At 44.0% G+C, this 13870-nt stretch overlaps 1 protein-coding gene across 2 annotated transcripts in view; it reads right to left on the bottom strand.

Moving 5' to 3' along the window:
• Positions 1-275: 275 nt before the first annotated feature.
• Positions 276-13870, bottom strand: part of LOC135367369 (uncharacterized) — a 136612-nt gene continuing 123017 nt past the window's right edge. For both annotated transcript variants that reach the window (XM_064600613.1, XM_064600603.1), the window contains exon 3: positions 276-600. In XM_064600613.1, coding sequence (XP_064456683.1) covers positions 361-600 — 240 coding nt within the window. In that variant the 3' untranslated portion in view covers positions 276-360. The remainder of the gene's footprint in view (positions 601-13870) is intronic.

Below are 13870 nucleotides of genomic sequence, written 5' to 3'. Positions count from 1 at the left end.
GTACTGCTCCCAAGCGATGAATCACCCACGGCCATAGTCATGATTTATTTGTTGTTGTTGTTGTTGCTGTTTTCCTGGAATTACCATTATTCGTGTGTTTTCTTCATTTCCAGTGCTTTTGTCAGTTCTTTGAGGAGTATTTCCATTACAAGTTTCAGAGCACCTGCATGACTTCATTTTTGAGGCATCGTGATTTCAAAACAACAACGGGAATGCCCAAACTGTAAACAAGCACCATAAAACTGATAACATGTATTAAACTGACCAGCATCACGTTGTCATTTAATTGTCTTTTAATGAACCAGCCCGTTAACACCAAGGAATGGGACATTTTAGCTTCGAAGAGCTGAGCGTTGTTTCTTACTTGGAGCAGCACTTTCTCGACGACTTGAACACAAATTCGGTCGCCGATCCAATTACTTTCGGGATCTGGTTCAGGTCCATGTCATTAAGTTTAACATCTGCGATTTTAAGGACTGCTTTAACCCACATCTGGCAGTTGTTTGTGACGAAATGGTAACGGGAACTGCCCATGTTGAGTTTGTCCACTTCTTCTCTTATGCGTTCCGGTGGGACATCTGCATCCTTCTTCACCAGCTCCTGCATCAGAAGAAATACGCTTCTCTAGACATTGCAATCGAGAGAAACAATGGTATTCGAAAATTTAAAATACGTTCTCCTAGAAATATCCCGAAGTGGCGTGCAATCCCTGCTCACGGGTGCAGCGTTCAGTGAACTAGTTAAAAGATCGACATTTCATTGCTACGTGTGACAGACAATAATTCATTATTTCTTCTAATGGATGTCTACGGCCCGCTTGTGGCCCGCTTGTGGCCCGCGCTATCAGCTCTTTCGCACTCCAAGATATATGACCACCGAAAACACGAAGGGTGCCTTTTGTAAACTTTTGAAAGGTGGCTTGGCAACGGTACGAGACTCTCAAGCAATTTTCTTATGCCTGCACCGCTTAGTGCTAATCCTGCCCAAATTTCTAACACACAAACACATACCCAAACACATGCGCACACGCGCGTACGTGAGCATTTCTTTTCGCTTATGAATAGGCCCCAGACTTCTAGATGATTGTCTGTTTTTCTGTTATCTCATTATTATTATTGTTATTATTATTATTACTTCTTTCGTACGCTTTTCTTTGCATAGGTGGGGAGTAACGCGTTACAAAGTAGTGCGTTACAGGTAACGCGTTACATTCGAGTAGCGAAATATGGTAATGCATTACATTTGGGAGAGAAGTAATGAGTAACGTAACGTCATTACATTTTTACTAACTAACGCGTAACGGCGTTATGCGTTACTGCGTGTCCGGAACATTGCTTCATCGTCTAAACTTGAAAGCATGAGCGAGGACCGTCCCTGCAGAATCCGGGAAAATCCCCGATTTTTTCTATTCATCTTCAACAATGACAAGAGTGTCACGTCGGCACCCTCGAAGAACGCAAAAGAATGATCATTGACCCACCGTGGTTGAGATGTCACCTTTGTTTACCACCTCTATGTTTCACTCCCTCTGGTATTTTTCGGACGAATGGGGCAAAAGCGACAGAAAAATATCCTCTACCCTCTGAACAAGTAACAAAGTACCAAGGGATTGGCTGTTAGGATTTGTACTGTGTGCACTGTGTACTGTGTGAGCACTCACTGGTCATTAGGCGTCCTCTCAGCCAAACGGGCGAAGATGAAAATTTTTAACATCAACTACTTCTGCGTTGCAATAAATCGTACATGTAAGTTGTGGTCATGCGTGACCCTTGTTTGTGCTCAACATTGCTTGTATTGATTTGCGGAATGCACTTATGTGACTCAACAACAAATGGTACATATTATGAGGACAACTGGTGAAGTAATGCAAAAGTAACGGCATTACTTATCAGAAGTAACGGCGTTAGTAACGCGTTATTTCTTGAAAAAGTAGTGAGTAACGGTAGTGCACTACAAAATAAAAGTAACTTCCCCACCTATGTTTCTTTGTCGGGGGCGAAAGGGGAAATCCCTCACAAGGCGCCTGGCCCTCTGTAGACTCGGCCTTCGGGAGAGGAAAATCAGTTTCGCTGCGCATGCACCTGCAGTGACATCACGTGTCGTTCCTTGCCGCTGCTGCCGCCGCCTTGTCGTCTGCCCCATAGAGTTAATATAGGAAGACTCAGGAGAACGTACTTCGTGCGCCGTCAATGGGATTCTCCTATCCCCGAGCGTGACCGCAAGGGCGCAGCCATCCGTTGGTCATGGACAGTGTTAGTGGACGAATTTCAGCCCCCTAACTACTGCGGAGCTGCTCCGTTGGTTGCCAACGCTGTGCAGTCACGTGGGATGAAAAAACGGGGGAAGGAGCCTATGGAGGCAACAGCGTCCACCGTAGGAAGCGAGGCAAGCCGTATAATTGCGTTGAGTACGCACGAATCTTCGGGATACGTGCAGAATTGAGTAGTGCTATCGGAATCACAAGGTAAACGTTGCCATATCAAACGTGAATCATATCTATGAGATTACCTGCGACACCGCCAACCCTTTGCTTTCCACCGACACGGATGAGGATGTTTACTGCCTATGACGTGTTGAAGTGGCGTATGCTTTGCGAGCGAAATCAATAAATCGTTACCCATCGTAACAAATGTAGGCATGTATTTCCGACTGTAACATAATTCCAAAGATGAATACACACAGTAAACCGCCATCTGCGAACCAACGTGAACCGGATATGGCAAAAACGAAGCCACCCGCCATTCCATGCTCTGGTCTGTCGAGTTTCGTGATAATAAAGTGACGGACGAACGGCAGCACACAAGCAAGTGGTGTAGTGGGGAAAATTCACTGCTTATTTGTTTAACGAATACATATGAGATACGCACATAGTACGCCGAATTTAGATAGCAAGTGATGAATTTAGGAGAACGAGCACGTCAAGTTTAGCGGAATGAAGCAGCCAACGGAAGGCAACACCTCCCATGACCAACGGATGGCACCACTGATCTCTATAGTATAGACTGGATCGCGCATAGGGTGTTCCGTGCTGCGTGGTCACCGGCCGCCATATTGGTGGGCCCAACGCATCCTGTCGTCTGTATATAGTTCAAGCGGGGCTGCCCGTATTTTTTAAAATTTACTTTAAACTGAAGGGCATGTCATGCCAGTTTGTTGCAGCTTTGAGTACACTTCACACGGACACAGAAAGAGGGATAATTTTTCGCAGGTAAGCTCTTCATTTTGAGGAAAAATCTGTTTATTTGTATCGCATGCATCTGAACTCGGACTTGTCTGCATTGCTACTTCGCTGGTGCCATTACATACTAAGAAAGTATTTGTGGCTGCTCCTACAAATCTCAAGACCATGTATTTTCTATAAACAATGCGCTTGTGCTTGCAGATTCCCCTCACAGTCGCTCAGCTGTGCCGAGGAAGCGGATGAGGAACCTGCGCCAATATGCCAATTTGTTCCACTGTTCTTTTAATTTGTGAAGTACGGCGGAAGTAAATAAACTGCTGTGTTAACCTCGTATGTGCAGTCGCTCCTACAGCGTATGTGATAAGTCATGCACGTGCATGCTCTTCGTGCACAGCGCTTCGAATTTCTGTAATGAAATACGCTGACAGCTGAACAACTGCAAAGCACTCGTGACAATAACGTTATTTTAAGATGAGGAATAGGGAGTTTCATCGCCAGGGTCTATACTCCACCCCATTGCTGGTGGTGATGTGATGAATAAAATAATGAGCCCCTTCAGAATAAGGATCGAGGTCTTATTGCAGAACACACACAGAGACACTCGTAGAACATAATACGATAAAGGAAAAAGTCAAACGAGAACCGTACAATACCAAACCACATAATAATGAACGAGAACCGCGGAACACCACACGAAAACCGAACAACAAACGAAAACAAACAAAAAATATAAAAACGGAAGTACCTTACAATAACAAACAGTGTGAAACCTTCCTGAGCAAAAATAATTGATTTTATAGGTTGACATTCACCAAATTCACCTTCATGCGTATGCGCCCTGTGCACGACAGTTACGACCCCCTATTCGGAATATAGGCAGCGGAGAAGAAAAAGAAGGCAATTACCATTAAAAACTACAGGAACACGGCTGAAGCACGTTTGGAATACATCAGCACACTGATTCCTAAGAAAGATGCGTGCTAATCAGCAATGAGGAGCGTTTAAATCGCAATAAATACTCCAAATCAAATCGCTTCCCATTGTTTCCTATAGGAGCAGCCGGCGCCAGTGGGCCCTCCAACATGGCGGCCGGTTGCCGTACCTCTCTCCCACGCGCCCATCTCCTGTGCGCGATCCAGCCTTTATACATAGAGATCAGTGGATGGCACCTCCCGTATGGTCACGCTTTTTTCAGCGAGTCCGTACCAGGGGCGCGAAGCTGTAGTAGAAATCTATTGTACCTGAAAACTCACGTGACCTCCGGAGCTGGACCAAGGACTGAGGACTAGCCACCCTTTTTTTTATTATTATTATTATTATGTCGCGAATTACGTAAATGACGTGTCATCCGTTTCTCTCTCACTACTTTCCTCCTTCCTGCTCTGCTTCCAGTCTCCCCCCCCCCCCTTTTATTGTCCCTTTTTTTCTTCCATTCACTGTTGTTGTTTTTTTCGTTGTTTTTTTTTTTTTTTTGTTCGCGTTTGTCGGAATGCAGTGAGAGTTACAGGAATACGACGGAGCTTTGATTGTTTTTGTCACATGAAATATTTTATTGTGCGACATACGGTTATGCAAGCAAGACGTACACAGCATGACTGCGGTAACGAAAACAACATGACATAAATATTGCTCCGGAATTTACTTGAAGAAGCCTGATAATGTCGGACTGCCTCTGGCAAGGACTGCTACTGGGGACTGGAGCTCAGTGGCTGCAAGATGAAAATTAGTATCAGATGTACAGCTATGCATGTGAAATTTGCAATGTAAATAGAAAGAATAAAGGTGCTATTGAACGCGAAAAATAAGAACGGTGGTAGGGTTGTGGGAAGCCACCCAAATAAAACTCCATTCCACCATTTTAAATAGTTTGTTCAGTAAGATGTCCTGGAGCTGATCCGTCTCATATGCCGAGGCTATCAACAACGCGATGATAGTGTAGCCGTTGAGCTTGATATCTGAATCTTGTCAGCCAAATTCTACAGTTCGAAAGCGCTATCAGGCCACACTTCAGCAACAGGAAAGTCTATCGTGTTAGTTTAATAACCCGGCTTGAATCCTGTTGAAATCGGCAAAGGAACATATCGTTTCCTCCGTAATTACAGAGTATTCGTCCGAACTACATTCAGGAGGCACAAATCATTGTGCCTGCTGGTTTTCTTGTGATCTTTCACAACGAGTTTTCCAATCATCTCTTCCAAAGCGTGTAAAAATTGCTCTCTATACGATACGTTAAACCTTGTGCAAGGCACTGCACCACATAAAAAAAAAAGCAATATAAGCATATTTGCTCGCCAAAAACGGTCGAGCCATACGATTTAGTTTTCCGCCGGCTCTGATACCGCCAGAGATCATTTTAGATGATTAATATACAGGATTTCTATACGTACTTCTTCTGAAGTATTATCTGTCTGCGCTGAAATAAAATCACCTCGTCATTTTATCTCTGTTCAAGTTACAACAAACTGCAACGAGGGAAACAACAAAATCATGCGTTTGGAAAGTTTCGCCCTCACGCAATAACTACGGAAAGCCTCATTAGCTTACAATATATCACTGGATTATGCAACAAAATGCAATAATATGTTTCTCAACCATCATTGAGAGCCCCGAGTGAGAGCACTGAGCTGAACAGCGCCTGCTCAAATCATGAATCGATTCGAGAATTAATTGTTTGTCTTGTGAACACAAAATGAACTTTAAAAAATAACCTATCAAATATTCCCTGAAAACACGCAGTAACAGAGCGGCCCATGGAACAATTTTGTACAGACGCTCTCACGTTTTGAACCGAACATGCGTGCGGAAACGTCGTCACGTCTGCTCCACGAGGGTGTCTCCCCCCCGAACCACGCGATCGCCCCAAGAGGGAGCAATTTTCCCTAAGTGGCCTAGTCTATTGTATTAGAGCGGAGTTTCCTGACCAGAAAGAGTATTGAAGGAGCGTGGTATGACAGACGACAAATTACAAACAGAAATCAGGCAACAATAAACAATAAGGTGTAAAAACAAGGAGTAAAGATAAGTCGACACCTGTTAAACATAATGTGGGCAACATAACGTAATAACCGTAACACATGTGTTTTATTATCCTTTACAGAATTTTTATTAAGGGTACTGTAAAGCAGTGGACCAGCAGATTATACGGCCGAAGTCTCATTACGGCCGAAAATCCTTTAATCCCCAAGTGTCTCAATACGGCCGATGGTAGTCTCATTTCGGCCGAAGATGTTTCATTACGGTCAAAAAGAAAAAAAGAAGCATCCACCATATTAGCCATCGCTGTGTTTTATGCTTCCCCAAGTGTGTCCGAGGCGGTGTGCCCCCACGGCTTGTGTCACACACAATGGTTCATGCATACAATACTGCGACACAGTTGCATGCATCCCTCGTGAAAAATGTTTTTATTCCCATATGTATCTGTTACGCCATTTTCTCTCAGTATTCGAGCAACATTCTACTCATTGGTTCTGCGAAAAAACTGTCAGTGTGTGTTCTGAAAAGGTTACTCCACAAGGGCATGTACCAGGAGACACATGACCTATGACCATGATCTTTTCCCCCACTAGCTGCCTTGTACAATGTACGTCCACCTGAAATTAAAAAAAAAGTACATAAGGTACATAAGGTGTGTCATAAGTTAAACGACATATGCTCTTGTTTGATGCTGATCATAAGACATATGTTGTCAACCAGACTTTTTTTTTCATACATTCAAAACATATTCAAGAAACTACAGTAAACAATGACAATTATGTCATCATGATGCAGTTGCATAATCACAAAAATATTCCAGAAGGTGTTTTATGAGGCTTTACCTGGGGTGGAAGAGTCCCCCTCGTTCATCTTTGAGGGGCACTACACTAGTGCTTATGCCACTGCACTGATGTCACAATGTTGTAAGCGTGTGTCACCCTGGGCATTCGGAATTACTCTAAGCTAGAATGTGTAAATTCAGAATCAATATACCAGAATGGTAAGCAGCAAATGTTACCTGCACGCTTCACGCTGAAACGCTTGTGCGCAAAACACTTCCGCCGTGGTGGGCGACGTCGTTAGTTTAATCATACACGCTGGACAATTGCGGGCACATGGAGCAGTGGTAGCAACCTGAAAACGGTACATTTTCTCGTTATATATGAGCAATCAGAAATATACCTTCCCACATGTTTGGTTTTGTCGTTTGTAGGAAGCGCTAGTAGGGGAACAGCTCTTGGTTGGTCACATGTAAGCTACTACACGCGAGGTGCCGATATTTTGATTACGCGATCAAAAATAAAAGGTCTAGAACCATGCACACTTCCCCATGCAAATATTTCCCCAGCATCGCGAGACACCGTACCCATGTATCCACGTAAATCAGGTGCAGGAATGAAAAAGATGCCAACATACCTGTAATCCAGTGTCCCATAAGTTTGATTCGATTTTCTGGCAGCTACCATGAAGAGCAAATGCACGATTCACAAGTTTCGTTTCGCCATTTGCATTGCTGTTAATTTCGCAAGCGTCAAGCAATCCCACGTGACCTCCTTTGGATCAGTGAAAAGTGAAAATTACTCGCGTCATGAACATATATGCTCATCTCAGCGCAAATCAGGTTTTGCATGCTATAGAAGGAGGGGGGATCAATACTCTTACTTTCGTGTTTTGATATCTTGTTGTTTTGCTACTCTCACTTCGGAGTTCGGATGGTGTCTAGCAACGTTGGGTACCTCGTTTCTTGTGTGCGCGAGTGGTTGCTGTTTACGACGTGTTCATATATCGATTTGTAGTGCTGTAATGTGCAAATTAGCGGACTTTATAGCGGCTCCCTATTTTCCGTCGTTGTCTTTCGAGCAGCGCCAGTTGTTCCGGTGAAAATCGAGTTGAATGAATCGCCACAGCCCCACCGTATATCGCGCAGTGTTGACCAAGACCAAGTCAAGCAGGAATTCTGGTGAGTAATGCTTTCGTAGATTGGGGGGGGGTCTGACTTAGTAGTGTGCTGTCCACACATAGTTGCATTCTCATACCAGTAATTTAAATGAATCAAAACACCCGAACTGCCTGTAATAGATGTAACTCGGTATCTGTTCGTAGGTTTGCGCCGTTTCTAGTAGGTTGCGCGTTTAGGAACAACAAATTTATTCGAAGATGATAAGATACCGATAATGCATCACCGTACAGCAGCATTTACTCGTATCATTGTGAGCCATATTTAATTTGTTAAAGTTTGTTGTCGTATTTGTTCAAAAATAAAAGCGCAAGTCGGCGTACTTGAATCGATCTCCTTGAACTGCTTACGTCGAACGTCCGCAAATGTTGTACTTATGTGCCTTCGCGCACCATACTAGGCACAAAAGCTTATCTGATTTGAATAAATACTTCAAGAGGAAGTCATTCAAATACATTGTTATTTATAGTTGGTTTTCCATTCCAGGCATGGTATGTGGCTGCACGGAGGATTCCGAAAAAGAAAAACAACAACATGGCTAATAGGATGTTGCTGCCCAGGGAGTCCTGGCCGAAGAGGTGAGCTGTTAAGATCATCATAAGGTTCTGTTGTGAAGTGAGAAATTTTGTAGTAGTGCACGAATGGTAATTCGTGCACTACCTTTATAAAAAAAGAAACCAGAAATGGAAAGTTACGCATGCATCATTTCATGAATTGTAATGTATCACTATTTGATGTTCACATGTGAACCTAAATTCATATCATGGTCATTCTCTGTGTTTACCTGGAAGTCACATTTTTAAGGCTTGTCATTCTTTTGTCTAGATGAAGATTTATGTTAACCTTGTATGAAATAACAGACACATATCAACACGTGTGCAGCTTGTGCACATTAAAACCAGCCATGTAGAGACAAATGCTTGTTTTTTTATATATATCTTCTATCCTATTCATGGTTGGTCTTCGCTTCTTGCAGGTTTACTCATTCCAGAAGCAAGAATTGTACCATCGTAAGGCTAATGGAAATAAACTGACATCGACTGAGATAGGTGTTCCGTCTTGGCCAGTGACTGTAGGATGGCTCCAAAAGCGTCACAACAAAGCCAATATTCATCTAGCTCTCTACAAGTAGCTAACTCCACATAGTAGCCTGCTTCACAGCAACATCAATACTACCTTGTGGGAGTACACATTACACAATATGTTGCATTGTGCTGTGGTATGATAACATACCGTTTGTCTCGCAATATGTGTATATAAATATGATAAGGGCCCTAAGGGCACAGTGCATGGCTTATACCCTGCTGAATATATATCCATACCTGTCTGCGATATTGCATATCAATGCAGGTTACAGTACACATTTTGACATTTGGCCGTTATGAGACATCTTTGGCCGTAATGAGACTGCCTTCGGCCGTATTGAGACTTTGTCCGTAATGATACACTTGGGGATTAAAGGACTATCGACCGTATTGAGACTTTCGGCCGTATTGAGATACAATCAGATATACTGGCGGCGTAACTTGAGACTTTGTAGCGTGTAAATGTGATATGTGGAACCATACGACCGACAACGCGCTCTGAATATTTTAAACTTGTGATGAAAAACTCGACGTGGTGCAGCGGCGTGACGCCTGGCGTCAAACAACCCCCTTGCAGCGCGCAACACTGTGGATAAGTATCTTTGTCGAGGTTTGGTTCTTTTGGTGACGATATAATTTCTTGTCATATTTCCGCATGAGTGCAGAAACCCCTGTTTAGTGATATTTTTGCAAAATAAAATGAAAGAATAAACGCAGCGCTGTTCGACGGAGCTACCACCTGAACCACCACCCATAGCCTCCTATATACTACATGCCTGCCCACTGAGGCAAATGTGGCCGTTCACGGAACTGTACTGGGGGCGCCAGTTTCCTAGGTCGGAAACACGAACAGTCAGAGCAGTGACAACCTTTTCCTACCCCGTAAGTGTACCCTGCCGTGCGCTCGGTGCATACGTTGCTCTACAGTTGTTTGCGGAGATAAGCGTCCTGGATGGGCGCGTGCTGTGCAGGCTGTGTCATCGCTCGATAATCCAGTGGTTATCGAAAGACGTCGTGCCAGTTAGCGTTGTTACAGTCTCTTTTGGGTGTCACGTCATTTCTCCGCCTGTCAGACGCCACCGGTTGTAATCTGCAATCTGTATGTAGGAAGACGGCGTCATGACCAATACTGCTGATATCGCATCGAGGTAGCTATCACCGACCTAGGAAACTAGCGCCACTATCGTGGACGACCGGCGCCTGTGTGTTCCGGGATCATTGGGCAGGCATGTAGTATATAGGAGGCTATGCACCACCTCAACCAACCTGTTCGCGGGCCGTCTTGTTCTGATCGCGATGTGTCGGCATACCGTACCGCGCGGTGCCTTACTATACCGCGCGGTGCCGGCATACCTTAAGCTCACTGTTTTGGTTTTCGTTTGCAGGAGGAGACTTCGTAAGAGAAGGTACCACACATCGTCATCGTCATCTCTATCACGTGACCACCTTGTTTGTGTGAAGCACTAATCTCTATGTATAAAGGCTGGATCGCGCATGGGAGAGGGGCTCGTGGGGAAGAGGCACGCATTCCGGACGCAAGACGGTCCCGCAATATAATCTTGCTTTTCTTCGTGCCACGAAATTCGAAATGCTGTGCTAGAAAGCACGCGCATGAAACATGGGGTAAACATTATTTTTAGAGCCTAAGGTTTTCGGGAAATATTTTTCCAAATTTGAGGGGGGGGGTAAAAATTGGGGAAATGAATGTGTGCTCTAAATTAATATTAATTCTGATGAAAAAACTTCTAAAAACCTAAATTTGGGGGAGTGGCGAATTGGGCTGTATAACTGTAACGGCACATTCGGCCTGCCAAAACTGAGTCATGCCTAAAGTAAAGTGGAAGCTATGTGCACACCTAAAGGCGTAGAGGAAATCAAATCAAGCCTTTACGGTTTATCGCGATCAGTGTGACGGGGCTAGTTCCATCTCAAATGGAACAATCCGGTGCACTTGATATCTCGAATGAACAGGAAAAAAACATAGGTTGAAGCCATCGGTGAGTTAGGAGAAATAAACGCTTGTGGTGGCGTAGTACGCATGGTGGCGTAAACGCATAAAAAGGTGGCGTAGTTTTTTTATTATAATTCAATGACACGTTTTCTGGGACACTCTATGTTCTTCGGTTCGACATGCTGCGACTAGCTGCCCCCATGCGAAAGTCCTAGTCGGATTAGCTCAAGGAAGACACATTGTGCAAAGTTTCGCACAGAGTTGTGCCTAACTCGTTACAAGTAACTCGTTACTTGGTAACGGTTACCTTTTTTGGTAACGAAGTAACGATTCAGTTACTTTTTTAAAATATGGTAATAGTAACGGAATTAGTTACAAAAATTAGTAACCCGTTACTGACGTTACTTGTTCTTTTTCTTCAGAGCGGTGGAGCACATTTCGGCACTCCGTGTGGCGCAATGTGTGCAGATCTGACCTGCGTTTTCCCGCGACGACGTGTGAATCAAAGTATTATTGCAATCCCTCGCTGGATGTGTTGTCTTTTCTCTTGTTTCCGAAATCTCCGACCATCACTCCTTCCCAAGAATGGGCACCAATTGTGCAATGGCTACAAAAAAACGCGTTTCGACTTCTAGTCTTTTCTTGTCTTTGCTAAGCTTCTGAGCGCCCTAAATTATGACGCAGCCCCTCGTCTGTTTTCGGGAACCGTTGGTGATCGCTAGCACGAAAACCGGTGTCTTTTCTTGTGTTTTCATAGTCTCCGATCACCCCCACTTCGGGAAGAAGGGAGGGTCCAGGCAAGGTGATATAGACTTATTTTAAGGGGCCGAGAAACACGGAACACGAAGGACGGACGACAAATTATCAGACTCAACAAAAGGTTTATTACAATGACCCATACCCAAGACGCGACGCAGAGGGGCAACAAGACAAAACGAAGGGTCACTAATCACGTGTCACGTGTCGCGGCATGTTTGTTGGCTCCTTTAACTAAGCGGCGGTAACGTAAAAGTAACTCGTTACTTGTGAGTAACGAGACCTCGTTACTTTTGTCATGTCAATGTCAATAACGTATTTAGTTACTTTTTTCTGAAGTAACGGGTAACAGTATTTAATTATTTTCTCTTTTTTTTTTTTTTTTTTGTAACGGGCACAAGTCTGGTTTCGCATCGTCCCCGACTACAGAAATGCACGGAGTACCCTTATACAGAATGCGTGACATCTGCATTACTGCACTGTGTCGTCCTGGCATCACACCTACCTCAATGACCTCTTTCGTTGTACAGCACTGACTACCGCCTCACACACAAGAAAAAAGTGCTTCGGACAAATGACTTTCGCCTTGCCTCGGAGATCGGCGTAGCTGCCATAAAGAACGTGGTTCCAGCGGATCAAGGAATAAGAGAAGTTGCCCAGCTGTGCAGAAGTTGCTTCAAGTACTTCACAGAAAAGGTGACTGAATCACAGCACGCAGCAATGTCGCACACATTTGAAGGAAGAGGGTGCAGTGTTTTTGCACCAGTCCGACGTGGTCGAAGAAGTCAATGAGTACATATCATCTGAAGCCGTTAACGTCACACCGCTTAGGCAAAGAAGGAAGTCGGTGGAGGCATATGCACAGCGGAAACACTCCGAAATACGTGAAGAAATGGGAAGGAAGAAAGGCCATAAACTGGAGGCCGCTTTCGGTGTTGCCTTGCCAAGAATATCCAGGAGTAACTGCCAGGATTACAGCGAGTCAGCATGCAACGTGAGAAGAGCCTATCAAGAAAATCTGACAAGAACCTGCCATCAAAAGTAACATTAAGGGAAGTGGCTCCTACAGCAGCCTAAAGCAGTTCATGACATGAACACTCCCATCCACCCGCAATGCTCTATATTACGTTACTTTCTTACCTTCGTTACCTTGTCTTCTTCGCTGTCCAGTTATTTTTATTCTGCAAATTGTATTTGTATTTGTACTGCAAATATGCTTCGATATGATCACCGTGGACAAATATACCTCTTACACAGACGCAAAAGTATTCTAAAGCATTATTTTCTTCACCGACTCCCAGCACTTGCAATGCATGTGTGTCATGCCACAAAAAATGTGAGCACACCTGGTTGTTCCACAATCTACATTCAGCGACTCCCACACTGTTATTAACGCAAACGCTCAGAACGGTTTCGAATGATCGCAATTGCTTTTCATGTGAAGACAGAAGAGTGAAAATCCCTTTGGATAATAGGATTTTGCCCCACGCGGGAGACGGTGCCACCACTTGAATGTGCTCCACGTATAGGGCTGGCAAAAAATTCGCAGTGCGCCTACTGATCGAGTCCGAACTTTCCTTTTTCTTCTGAGCATAGTCTAATGAACTACCTACAACTTATAAAATTTTCGAGGCAAGGTTTTGGTGGGTTTTTGTAGATAAAGGCTTCCGAAATTCGTCATTTTTCGGCGGTACGGTGCTACTTAAAGAGCTATCGCTTACATTCCTGACAGAGTAGAGCAACAAATTATACATCATTCGATAGCCCCATAAATGACAAGTTAAACGGCATGAAGCTCAATCTTATCCGTCTTTATCGTCCGCAAAGTTGCAGTGAATATGGTACTTTTCGGCGCTTTGAGTCAACTTTAATTTTTTTTTTTTTTTGCTGAAAAACAAAAACCGACACAGCATTACCAACACATAAGCCTATTGTGCCGTAAGTGGTCTAAAGCCAGATCAAGAAAT

This window comes from Ornithodoros turicata, chromosome 1 (assembly GCF_037126465.1).
Source record: "Ornithodoros turicata isolate Travis chromosome 1, ASM3712646v1, whole genome shotgun sequence".
NCBI lineage: Eukaryota > Metazoa > Arthropoda > Arachnida > Ixodida > Argasidae > Ornithodoros > Ornithodoros turicata.
Note: the sequence above shows the minus strand (reverse complement) of the source record. Positions and strands in the feature narration are given on the sequence as shown.